This window comes from Alnus glutinosa, chromosome 9 (genome assembly GCF_958979055.1).
Source record: "Alnus glutinosa chromosome 9, dhAlnGlut1.1, whole genome shotgun sequence".
Classification (NCBI taxonomy): domain Eukaryota; kingdom Viridiplantae; phylum Streptophyta; class Magnoliopsida; order Fagales; family Betulaceae; genus Alnus; species Alnus glutinosa.
Window position 1 is genome coordinate 2,139,387 of NC_084894.1, and position 13,559 is coordinate 2,152,945.

At 33.6% G+C, this 13,559-nt stretch overlaps 1 protein-coding gene across 1 annotated transcript; it reads right to left on the reverse strand.

The window, feature by feature from the left end:
- Positions 1–1,590: 1,590 nt before the first annotated feature.
- LOC133877380 (linoleate 13S-lipoxygenase 2-1, chloroplastic-like) lies at positions 1,591–11,383 on the reverse strand. The gene is made up of 9 exons (XM_062315656.1): positions 10,996–11,383; positions 8,545–8,804; positions 6,589–6,826; positions 4,616–4,942; positions 4,432–4,517; positions 4,167–4,277; positions 3,675–3,976; positions 3,171–3,437; positions 1,591–2,443 (listed from the first exon to the last, which is right to left on the reverse strand). Exons 1-9 carry the CDS (start codon positions 11,354–11,356, stop codon positions 1,684–1,686), a joined length of 2,712 nt encoding a protein of 903 aa, XP_062171640.1. The 5' UTR covers positions 11,357–11,383; the 3' UTR covers positions 1,591–1,683.
- Between the last annotated feature and the right edge of the window lie 2,176 nt (positions 11,384–13,559).

Genomic DNA, 13,559 nt, shown 5'->3' on the forward strand with positions numbered 1-13,559 from the left:
TTTTATATTAATGCTATTAAAAAAATATGTGAGAAGTATATGCTATTGAAATAACATGTGATTCTCACATGTCAAGGGACACATGTCAATCTTAAATATGATTTGTATAAAATTTATTAGAAATCGATTTGTAGGAAGTTTCTGTCAAAAATAATATGTATTTTGAAATCTTGTTGAAAGGACTTTATCAAGCGGATCTGTACGTGGACCACTTTAATTGGCGGGCCGGTGTGGATGTAGATCTGCTGCTCCAATCAACGTGGACCACGCATCCTCCAAACACTTATTATTGTTAGTAAATTATGACTTTATTATTTAATTATTTTATAATGTTCGTATTGATTTTTAACCAATTTTTAAATTATGAAATAAAAATGTGATTTTATTGCCTTTGTCTATTTAGAATATTACGAAAAAAAATGTTCTCTATAGTACTACGGCTACCTAGGATTACACAGTTAATTAGAGGTTGCCATAGCTTTCTTATGTAATACTTGATCTATAAAAGAGTAGTTTTTATTTTTATTTTTTAGATACATTGAAACCGAACTACAAATCAAACTAAAAGCAAATAAAAGAACTATAAACCTAATAAACTAGTGGGAGGTGGATCTTTCCCACTTACAATAGGAACATAAAAAAGAGGAGGAGGAGGAACAGTGGGAATGCGGCCAGAAAAAGATCTGGCTGCGGCCCAATGTGCTACTAAATGAGCACAGAAGTTTACACTTCTATTGACTTTCCTAACACTCCAAGAAATGGATGCCGGGATAGAGCCAATGACATCATATACAATAGGAGAAATGCGTCAGTCAAGAGGGTTCTGAGGATCTTGCAGAGACAAAATAATCACCTGAGAGTCACCTTCAATGGTAAAATTATTGAAATTTAGAGAGCATGCCAGAGAAGCAGCTAAGCGTGCTGCTAAGGCATCACCATAATTGGGAAGACAGGGAGGGCTTATTTGGGAGATCATATGAATAATATGACCTTGATGGTTTCGGCAAACCACGGCTTGAGCTGAGAAGGTATCACGTATAGCAGTATCAAAATTGAATTTGCAGCCAGGAAATACTGGAGGCATCCAGCGTTCCACAGGTTCTTAGAACCTCACCCAATTAATTGTTATCAAAAATTTGTCATCAGTCACACACATAGGCCACGAGGGTGGTTCAGCCACCCCAGACCGGCCAGCCACCCCCTTGGTCAAAATGGGGGTGGCCGATCCACCCTATGGTGGCCAAGGGGGTGGCTGAGCTATCCATTTTTTTTAAAAAAAAAAAAAAAATCAAATTTTGCAAAAGTTTTTTTTAATATTTTTTTTTTATTATTTTTTAATTAATTTTTAAAGATTTTTAATTTTTAATTTTTTTTATATAATGTCACGTGTCAACTTCAAAAGTTGACACGTAGCGAACCGTTAGTTTTTAGACGGAAAACTTAACCGAAGTACCAATTCAGTCTTTTCCTAAAATTGATGTTCTATTTGTGGTGCCTTTTGAAATTCATGGACTAAAAAATAAAGTTGTGAAAACTCAGGGACTAAAAAGGTGATTAACCCAAAAGAAAAAGATCATCTGGTTCATCCCATTGAAATATCAAGCAATACATGTTCTTATTTCTCCTAATATGGTCATCTGATACGATTGATATACGTTCTGGAAATACACATTAGTTTCAGCTTCAAATGGAAATGCTATAGGGAACACCCTTCCCAGTCACTCCAGGCGTCGAGAATGGCTTCAAAAGCTCATATGGCACAACCCCAGCTCCGTTTCTGTTCTTCAAGTCCTTGTTGGCATTCCTCTCATCAACAGTCCCTTCAAGCTTAAGTAACCTCCCGTTAAACCTTTCAAAGGCCGCCTTAATGATCGGGTCTTCAGCCCAAGCAGGCTCTATTGTCTCCCCTAGATACTCCTCCTCTGGAGAATGATTTGATAGTATGTCCAAAACAGCCATCACTCTTGTCGCTTGAATTTGTGAAGGAAAGCATTGTAAGAGTGCACCTTCAGGCTTTTGGCAGAAGTTTTTCCAAAATTCTTCAGAAGGGTCTTCATTGGGCATATTGGTTCTAGCAATGGTAGGCCGGTTAGGGAAATAACCTGCGTAAGTGTATTGTCCAAAGTTCACGGCTGCATGGTGACCAGATGTCACCCATACAATCGTTGTGATGATTTCGATCAGGTCTTTTGGGGTCTTGAGAACCGGCCACCATGGTTCATCCTTTTTGTCAGCATGGCCTACTGTTCGGATTTCTGTCCACCATGCTTGTAGCTCCTGATCAGACTCTATCAGCCTTGGGTTCGGGTAATAGTGGTTGACATAGTCACTCACCCAATCTTTTATTGCGTCCCAAAGGACGAGGCCGTCATTGGCAAAGGGGTAATCCTCAATTGTGAGCTTTAGGCCATGCGGAGCAGTTGGATCTTCAACAGCCATTCCCCTAGCAAGTAGCAAAATCAACAAGTTAGTGAACATATATATATTGGTCTTCACCATGGAGAATAACGTAATAATATAATTTAAATGATTATTTATATTTTTTTTTATTAGGTTCAGCTTTTAGGATAAATAATGATTTAATATAGTATTAAAGTAAATATTTAAGGTCATAAGTTCAAACGTTGTCTTCGTCAATTCATCTCATCTTAGTTAAATATTTCATGTGTTAAGCCCTATTTATTAAATGAGAGTTTGAACTCACACATGAGGCTGGTATTGATTAATGGGATGTTTGGGTGCATTGTTTTTCAAAAACAAATTCTATTGGTATTCACAATTTTTTTAAAAACAAATCAGATTCGATTTAACTTTTTTTTTAATTTTATCTTAAGAAGTTAAACCATCTAAACATCTTTTTTAACTTTATTTTTCTCAAAATTCACACTGTAAATTATAATTTAATTTAGATTTCAAAAACTCAAACATGCCATAAATAATTAAATTTAGAGTAATGTTAGAAACTATATTTGTATCCCACAATTATTTTACAATGTTAATATATGGGTCTGAACTATCCCTTGGATCAGATGTGACAGTTAATCAGCATTATATGATAATTATGGTTAATTTCTTGGATTTATCTTAAATTTATTATTTTTATAAGTTTAAATTTTAGGATAAGTAATAATTTAACGACCTGTCATAAAAAGGTTTAGTTATCAAATCACCTGTTAATCAAGTCAGCTGGTAATGCCTCCAAGTTGAACTGCCACTGCTGGTCATAAGCAGCGGAGCTCAACTCCATGGAGTATTTTCCAGGTGAGAATGAGGACTCAATGATCCCTCCTCCATTAATAAGTGCTTCTCGAGCGAGAGCGTTAATCTCCATAGTGTACCGGAAATGAGGGTGCAGCAGTCTATAGATAGGGTGCACCACACTGAGTTGCCTATTTGTCGCAATTATATAAGGTTCTGCAGCACAATGAGTTCTTAGCCTACAAAAGAGATGAAAACTTCCATGTTAATATATATATATATAGTCATTGGTAATTAAGCTAAGCAAAATTTAGATGAGAACAAATGCTAAGCAAAATTTAGATTAAAAATCTCTGGTACACCGACACCTTCTAAATTGGTATAAGTATATATAGTCATTGGTACACCGACACCTTGCAGGGTATAGATGAGAACAAATGCTAAGCAAAATTTAGAAACGGATCGAGCATATATACCAATGGCTAACAAGTTGGTGATAACCAGAGTCATGGGCAAGAACGTGAGCTTTTGCAAGCCTCCATAGCCAGATACCTGTAGCGTCACAAGAAGGCATGTGAATCTCTTTCCACTGTGGCTTCCCATCGATTGGTGGCCGAGTCAGCTCAATGGCCAACGGCCTTAAGGTTTCATCGGGGGTTAGGAAGAACACCGTCCGTGATCCATACAAAGTTGTCCCTTTAATCTCTCTCACTTTGCTCACAAATGGTAACAATAGGTCATGGTAATCTAGAATGAATAACTTCTTCTGCTTTATGGCCTGTACGTACACAAATGACACAAATTTTTTTTAAACAAATTAAAGGTCAACGTTGAATACCATAAAATGAATATTATCCCTTTCATTTCAGATGGAGAGGATCTTACATACTCCATAATAATTACCATTTATAAGTTATATATATATTTTTATATATATATATATATATATATATATGATATTGTTTTACCTCCTTGACGCTCATTAAACCACCGATCTCTCGTTGAATCATTTCTGTAGTGATTGCTGATTCTGGCGGGCCGTAGATCTTTGGGTCGAGTTTACTCTTCAATGGCCATTCCTGCAGAATTTTCATACAAATTTTTAGTATCGAGAAGGTGCATATCGTACTTTTGTGTTTAGACCAAAGATTTAAGAATTCATTTATATATATATAGACTTGGCCTCCATTTATGGTCACTGCTTTCATAATATTAAATGTCCAAAAATCATACCGTGATCAACTGTATGCTGTAGGGATTGAGACCAGCAAGAGTCTGCCTACCAAATTCGGCATCCCTAAACCAAAAGAATTTGTCTCCTGCATGCGCGCGCAAAAAACAACCATTTAGAGAGAAGAGCATAAAGAGATGATCGATTAAGCGTAAATTAAGTTTAATGAATATGTTGTTTTCTCACTATCCATTGTCTTCGGAGTCTCAAACTGCAACACATTTTTTCTTAAATAAGAGAAAGCCTTGAGTAGCGTGGGCAGGAGGGTGCGGAGGAACTGTATGTTTTGGTTTTTAAGGGAATGCAATTTAACCCCCTCGTTAAAAAGCAAATCGATTGCCGTGAAGTTCGGGAATCCGAGATCAGCGTCGATGATTGCCGTCTCCAACGACGGTATCAATGCATGCAACACCGAGTATACTGTGTTGACTGAGAACGTTATCTGCTTTACTTCCGAGAAGCTCTCATCCCGGGGAACATAGACGCTGCTGCTTCTTTTCTCCGACGATGGATCTATATGAACAAAGCAGTTGAAATGCATGAATGCCTATAATTACAGAATTACTCTTATGTTCTTTTATATATTTTTATTTGTTCTTTATTTTTTTTTCCCTAACCCTAGGAAATTGATAAAAAAATAATAATAATAATAAAAAAAAAACCTATGCATAGGCGTCTCATGTCTTTCAAAACAAGACGACCATATATGGACCATGGGCTCCGGCACAACCCTATTTTATGAATAGAGTAAGGATACTTAAATTTGGGTCCCCTATTATTTTCAACTATTTTTACTTATTTTTAGAAGGGAAATATTCCTTTCCTCCTATTAATCTTCTCCCATCCTATTGCTCTCACTTTTAAAAATCATTATTAGATCCGTGGAGTTCATATGAATTTCTCATATGAACTCCACAGATCTAATAATAATTTTTTAAAATGGGAAGACAAAAGAAAAACAATAAAAGAATATGTAGCACATCTCAAAAAGATAAAAAGACAAAAAAAAAGGGGGGGGCAATAAAAGAATATCTAAACCAAGCCACCCTCAGACACCTGGGGTGGCCGAGAGCCACTCTCAAACAATTTTTGGCCCAACTACCTCCAAACACTTGGAGTATATAGTTCGAAAACCACCCCTTATATTATTATTTTTTTAGTTTTAGGTTTTTGAGTTTTTTTATTTTTATTTTTTATTTTCAGTTTTGATTTTACTTTTCTTAGTTTTGTTTTCTACCCTCTAAAACATTCAAACATAATTTCAATTTTTTTTTTAATATTCACAATTTTAAAAACAATTCAAAACAATATAAAAAAACTCTCACATCCAAACAAACTCTACAATATACAAATTGACGTGAAAGTTTATAATTAGTATAATAATGAAAGAAAAAAGTTAGTTTACCATTTTTTTTTATTATTTATTTTATAAATTATAAACTATGGTATCAATTTTTGTAAATGAATCTATTAAAATTTATAATACCTTAAATTATCACATCAACCACTGATGATCGAGAAGGTGACGACAATGTGACAAAAAGGACAAAACAAATTCAACATCGTATGTTTAACTTGCCATATACAAGGAGATTAACCTCCCCTCCCCTCTCCTTAAGGGGGAATTTTTTTGTTGAACGAAAGTAAAAAGTGATTGATATGATATAAAGTAAAAATAATTTATATGAAAAAGTGGAAAAATTTTGTATTGTAGTGAATTTTTTTATTTAAATAATAATAAAAAATTGTTGATGTGATATAAAAAGTAAAAAAGATTAAGAATATTTTGAAGTTAATGTTTTTTGGAAGAGATGAAAATAAGGGAAGAGGGAGGGAAGGGGGTTATTAAACGGGGCCTAAATTAGAAAATTCTCTCAACAATTGGATGCATGCACTAGATGGACCCAGCGTCGACTGCAATCGAGCTACTACGGCTTCCTTGTCACCTCATTGATCACTATCAGATCACAGAGATGATAATATATTAAGCTCTACCATATCCATATGCTTTATCTTACAGCCACACAATTGCTTGCATGGGACTCACAATTATCGTCTTCCTTGTTAAGTAAGGGTTTGGAATTTTAAAAATATAATTAAGTGTTTGATATCGTAGTTAAGTCTTTAAAATTATTAAGTTTGTACTAATAATATGACACCTGTTTTAGAGCGCGCCCATCCAGTCCGACAACGTCTAGGATAGGGGTGGTCTTTGCTGCCGAGCACGGGTCGTTTAAGATCAGCACTACTATCAGGATCTCCAAGATCGTTGTACACATCGTAATCGTACACCCTCTCAAAGGTCTTGCGTTCTCCTTGCCCATTGCCTCGCAAATTCACAAGCTCTTCTTCTCTAAGCCTCCTCAGCCCACTTGGTGTCTGGAATGGCAAATATGACTGCTTCACACAAATCAAACGATAGTTTCAAAATCTAAAATAAAAAATAAAAATTATGATATGCATGTGATTTTATTTTATTTATTTCCCATAAAAGGCTTAAAAAAAAATGGTGGATTAATTGGCTTTGAATTATTCTATAAGTTGGTTAGGTTAAAGGCTTAAAAAAATAAAAATAAAAATAAAAGAATCAATTCATGCGGAATCTTATTTGCTTCGAAGGATAAGTGCATGCATTGAGTGGTTGAGAGGACATATTCCATTTCGAAGGGGACCAATTTTGAATTTCAAAAAAAAAAAAAAAAAAAAAAACTTGAGAAATTTCCTGCGCTAGCTGGACCATACAGTACGTGAATGCATGCCAAAGTCAGAAGCGTTTACAATTACCTACATAAAATCTTAATTAGATCAATTTATTTAGATTACTGCGACGTGTTATCGAGGGTGAAAGAAGATTGAGAAGAAAATTGTTAGGTATGTTTTTTTCTTTCTTTAATTTCTTTTACTCACACAGAATCGTCATCATGAACGTGCCATAATTACTACAAGTTTTATTAATTAAAGCTTTGTTCAAGAGAAAATCACTTTGCAATTGGGCAAAATTTTCAACGAAGAAAATGATAAAGTGGGCAAAAAAAATTAAAATTATACGTGTCATTATATAATTTTCTCTAATTATATAATGACACGTATTAAAAGTTATAAAATAATTTTATTTATATATATCATTACTCATAGGCTTGACACTCAGATCACGACAGTACTTTCAACTTTTTTTTGGCATTTGGATCCTAATGGAGAGGAACCTCTCCGGTTAGTACATTTTTAGGGATAAAAATGTACTTTCATATTCCATAAAAATGTGAATGTATTATTTTTACTCCTAAAAATATACTATTCAAATGAAAGAGGATGCTTGTCCTATTTTTTTGCACTCAGATATGACATCGATCTAAGGAAAATGTTAAAATTACAACCTCTACTCAACTATTGTACAACTCCAAAACACAATAGGGTGAAACCTATTGTGTGGGCTAAATTACCGGACCCGCCTCAATTAACCCTTGCACGTACATGAACACTTAATTAAAACTTCATTTAGAAATAGGCTGCATAACATTAAAAAAGAGAGGGAAAAATCATATTTCATATTAGCACCTAATATCAATTCCATATCATTTAGCGACAAGTTATCAAAAAAAAAAAAAAAAAAAGAAGAAGAAGAAGAAAACCCAACTCTAAAAACAAAAACCATATTTTTCATCATCTTTAATCTTCTAGATTTATAACATTAGATGAAAAATCATTCGTACATGAATCAAAGCCCAACATTAATTTAATGGCCCTCCTCCTTTGTACTTAAAGATAAATAAAAGCAAAATTGTCACATCACTGATATAGCGAATCATTGTTGATTAGACTCATCCTCATATGACATATCGTCGTATGATGCCGCCCAAAAATTTTTTTTTGGCATAATTATTATTTTAAAAAAAAAAATAAAAAAAATCAGACCCAACTCATTTTGATGATTTTGTAATTTTTTGTTTAATTAAAAAAAAAAAAAGAGTCCATAATTATATCATGATTGGCAACATATCACATAGCATGCATGCGTGTTCATATATATATATATATATATATATATATAACATCGCGCGCAAGTAATTAGAAAAAAAGAGGTAATTAAAGCTTGGAGGAGGAGGCTGCAGGCTGACCTTGTTTGCAAAGAAGACCCTCTTCTGGGGATCGTCATGCCTTGAATGAACCCATGAATCACAGATTATATGAACGAGACCATTAGGTAAGCCATTGAGTTTAATATCCTTGATGAACATCTCCTTGCGGTGCTCATTCTCCACCAAAATGGCCCCAACCTCCCCGAAATCTGCTGGAACTTCAAAACTTGACTCGTATTTCTCCGCTTCGCATGTCCTGTGTGCGTACCCTTTAATTGTCTCTTTCTCTAATCCCGTCCCTTCAAAATACACAAATACATTAATTAACATGCACAGTTTACACTAATCCATACTTCCATAGCCATATGCCCATAGCCCATTGGGCACGTACAAACATATTGCATTTATTCATGTCCTCCTTCCTTAATTGGTACTTAACTAAAACCTAGCCTAGCTTTCTCGGACAAACTGGCCGGGACCATAGTCATTTTCAACTTTGCCTGTATATCCTAGCCACATGGCCGGGACCATTGACATTTTCAACTTTGCCTATATATCTTAGCCGACCCTGATTCATGTACAACTGGCTAGAGTCAACTATTTTGTAGGTCTTATTCTAATGTGCTTTAAAATTATGTAATAATTAAGTAAAGTTGTATTTTTAGCATTATCCATCCTAACGAGAAGACCATGAGAAGGACCGGTACTAGATGCATGCCCTCTCATTTCAGTACTGCCTAGCCGTGCTGGTTTGAAAACTCACAAGTTGGTTGCTGGCGATATGATATATCTTTTTCTCTCACTTTCTCCGACGTACATAGACATAAATAAACACACATGTACAGTACTAATTACAATATTGGTGACGAGGTCAAACTGTGTACTGATCGAGAAAATAAAAATAAAACAAAACAACTCTAATTAATCTTTGTGTCGAGTGGTGGAGATATTATATTCTTAATTGTACCGCTTCGATGAGTGAGTTGGTTGCTAATAATCTTTTTCTTTCTCAATAATTAGCAAGGTTGAAGACTCAAAATCATAAGTTTAATTATAATCTGTTCAAAGAGAAAATTGAAATTACGGGCTTGATTGTTAATAAACCTCCTCATTTTCATTTTCATTTTTTTCTTTTTATCAAAAAAAAGTTGAAAACATTAAAAACAATTTAATTTTCCTACATAACACTCAAAAAAAAAATTCGAAACCCCTTTCGACTTTATGTCATGTCAAACCTTTGCTAATCAAAATACAGAAACCTCCTCGATCTTAAAAATATGGGTTATCAAATGCATGTGTGTACCTACGACTCTTTTAAGATTGAAATTTAGGATAATTATACCATTGGTTCTTATGGTATGCTATAATTATTTTTCACTTCCTATGGTTTAAAAAGTTCATCGGAGGTCCTTGTAGTTAGCAATAATTACAAATCGATCCCTGGAGTCAAGTTCCGTCAAAATTTTTAACAGATTTCGTTAAATGTCACGTCAACGCCACATGTCGCTATCTTATTGGCGACACCTGTCCATCTTAATAAAAAAGTATAAATTTATCAAAAAATATATAAATATACTTATTTAAATAAAAATAAAAAAGGGGAGCAAATTAGGGGTGGGTGGCCACATGGCGCTGATGTGGCGCTGACGTGGCATTTGACGAAATATGTTAAAAATTTTGACGGAATTTGACTCCCGGGATCGATTTGTAATTATTGTTAACCATAAGGACCTCCTATAAACGTTTTAAACTATAGGGAGTGAAAAATAATTATGGCATACCACAGGGACCAGTAGTGCAATTATCCCTTGAAATATTAAGATCTCTTCCATTTTTCTCGTTTCTACCAACTAAAGTAAAAATATTAGCAAACAATTTTAAACATAAAACATTCTATAAAAAATAAAAATTAAAAAATTATTTTTACATTTATGTTATATCAGAATATTTTTTCAAATTAAGACATAAAACATACTGTCTAACAAAAAAAAGGTTATCAAACCAATCCATTATTGTTTAATAAATGAATTAATTCTCGAAAGTTATTTTTCACAACAGTTAAAAAATTGATGAAGAAAACAAAATATAATACCCAAAATATATAGCTGCGGGATTCATAATCCGAATAAAGTAAATTAAAATATACTCTAAAAGACTGCTGAATGAAGTTGGAGGTAATCCTCAGTAGAGCCCGGCCTCCTGTGAAGGTACTAATTAACCCCAATCTAGTTTGAAGATTTTTTGAGAGAAGTGTGAGTCGAAGAAATAGTAACTGATCATATATATATATATATATTGATAGCTGGAATCAAATTTTCATACCAAAGTATAAATTCGAAAAATCAAACCAATTAAACTTCAGATTTATACATCAAAATGGAGGGAAAAAACTGAAATTAAACCGTTCTTCGTTTTTTGTTTTTGATGAATATATATATATATATAGTTAAATTGTACGTTGCGGTATAATTTTCTTGAATGGGTACTTACTAGGATCAAGCTCGGTGCTAACAAGCTCCAATTGGAGTACACTTTTACAAAGTAAGTCTCTTATATCATCAAGCCCTCGGGCTATCCCAAGGTTTGAGAGGAAGCCACCAACAGTAAATTGCACAGTTACAATGGCTTTAACAGAAGTGGCCTTCTCGGTAGAGCTTGCCACAGCTTTTATGTTGCCGGGAATGAAGCCGACTGGAACACTTTTGTTCATTTTGTGGAATGATTGCCTTGAGATTGGAAGTGAAGCATTGCCATTGCCATTGCCATGGCCATGGATGAACGGCTTGAAGTGTTGTAGGAAGGGGGTTTGGGTGGAGTACAGCGACTGTTGGGTTAGCTGTGGTTTCAACATCTTTGTGGGAGATATTTAAGTTGTATGTACGTGGTTAGGCTTTAGAGAAGCTCGTACGCGCGTGTTAGGGTTTTATAGGAGTTATGGTGGCTGATTGGCGCACGTAATCTGTAGAAACGGGGACATTGAGAAATATGATCATGTTATTCATACGCGCTTTTGTTAAGTCGTTTGCACGTGTTGGGAAATGAGGCTCAAATGAAATAATCGTCAAACTAAATTTTTTGATTTTATCCTCATTGAGTTAGAAGGATATTATATTATCTATGTGGATTGATTCAATAGAATATTGGGATAAATAAATAATGAAAATGAAGTTATTTTTGGCTTTTCTTCTTGTTTCTTTTTTGTCCCCTATAGTTTTTTTATATAGAGTTGGGAAATAAATAGTTAAGGGCCACCCAAATTAAACAAGCCTATTACTTGCAAACAGTCAGAAAGATCATCAAGAACCACCTCTAAAGAGTTTTACATTAAAAATAAAAATAAAAAGTAATTTCATTTTTTTAGCTCAAAACTTTTTTTATTTCACTGTTTTCTTAGAATTTTTTACTGACTTAGTTATTGAAGCAAGCTACTAGTGTTTTTTCAATGACCTTCTTCTTACTTTTCTAGAGTCTATTTATCCAGCCCGACTGTGAAAAAAATCTGTTCATCATAGATGTTTCTTAAAAACAACTAATCCCATTAATCCAACCATATCCATTTAGATGAGACTTTTCAGTATTCCTAGATCACATGTTTAAATTTCTTTCTTGAACAACGTACGCTATGGTCCATATATTCCTTTTAGAGATAATAATAATAATTAAAAAAAAAAATAAGGGTGGAAATTAAATATATGAAGAAAGAAAAAACGTACGTGATAGAACTTCAAGTCAATGGTGGCGTAGAATGATTCAATCCCCATCTCATTTTCTTAGTTTGACACTTTGCCGCCTTACAAACGGACAAAGGAAAATGGTATATATAACATATATAGTATCCTCATAATTTTCTTAATACGTATAAGGCTCTATTAATTATACAACCAGCTGCATGATGAAAGGAAAATCATATGTGATTCATCAATTAATTAATGTTCTCACGCTAACTTAAAAAGTTGTAGTAAAAAACATGTCGTAGTTTAAAGAGTTTTCAAGTTTAAGAATATGAATAATTTCATCGTTGGTCCCTGTGATATACCATAATTATTTTTCACTCCCTATGGTTTAAAAAGTGCATGGGAGGTCCTTGTGGTCTGCAATAATTACAAATCGATCTCTGACGTCAAATTCTGTTAAAATTTTTAACAGATTCCGTCAAATACCACGTCAACGCCACATGTCACCATAAAAAAAAAAAAAAAGAACATGTGGCGCTGACGTGGTATTTGACAGAATTTGTTAAAAATTTTAACAGAATTTGACGTGAGGGATCAATTTGTAATTATTGCATACCACAAGGACCTTCCATGCACTTTTTAAACCATAGGGAGTGAAAAATAATTATGGCATACCACAGGGACCAACGGTGCAATTAATATAGGTAAAATGACTAGAAAAGAAGCTCAAAAGACGACACATTCCATTGGAAATTAACCACATTCCATTCCTTCTCTTTCAACCGAAAACTTACTCATCTAAAAGACCACCAAAAAAAGAGTGAAAAAGAGAGAGAGAGAAAACTATATGCTAGTCACGAGAAGAAATTAAAGCAAATAAAACTAAGCCAAGAGGTTTTTTTTTATGGGCCTTTGAGTATCACTAATTGTATTACAAGGGACTTACAGACATAAGTAATAACGTATTTATACATATCAATTATTTAATGAGAGAATTTCACTTATAACCCCTGAACTTTTATTCATTTTGAAAAAAGGTACCTAAACTTTAAAACGTCTCAATTTAGGGTATTCATTTTCAGAAAATTTCAATCTTAGTTCTCCGTTAGAATTTTCTGTTAAATCCTATCAAAATTTTCAAAATACCCAAGTTTATTTATTTTTTTTAAAAAAAATTATAAATTTTTTCAAAGATTCAAGCATAGGTATTTTTGTAAATTCTGTTAAATTCTAACCAACACCTAAATCCTAGCAATTTTTTTCTTTTCTTTTTTCCTAAAAAAAAATGAGGAGTATTTTGAAAATGTTGACAAAATTTAACGGAAAATTCTAACAGATGACTGAGATTTATTTATTTTTTATCAAATAAATCATTCATTA

Coding starts and splice junctions, on each gene's coding strand:
- LOC133877380 (XM_062315656.1), bottom strand. CDS start 11,356: ATGTTGAAACCACAGCTAACCCAACAGTCGCTGTACTCCACCCAAACC. Junction 8,805..10,995: donor TAGCACCGAGCTTGATCCTA/GTAAGTACCCAT, acceptor TGTATTTTGAAG/GGACGGGATTAGAGAAAGAG. Junction 4,278..4,431: donor ACAGCATACAGTTGATCACG/GTATGATTTTTG, acceptor AAAATTCTGCAG/GAATGGCCATTGAAGAGTAA.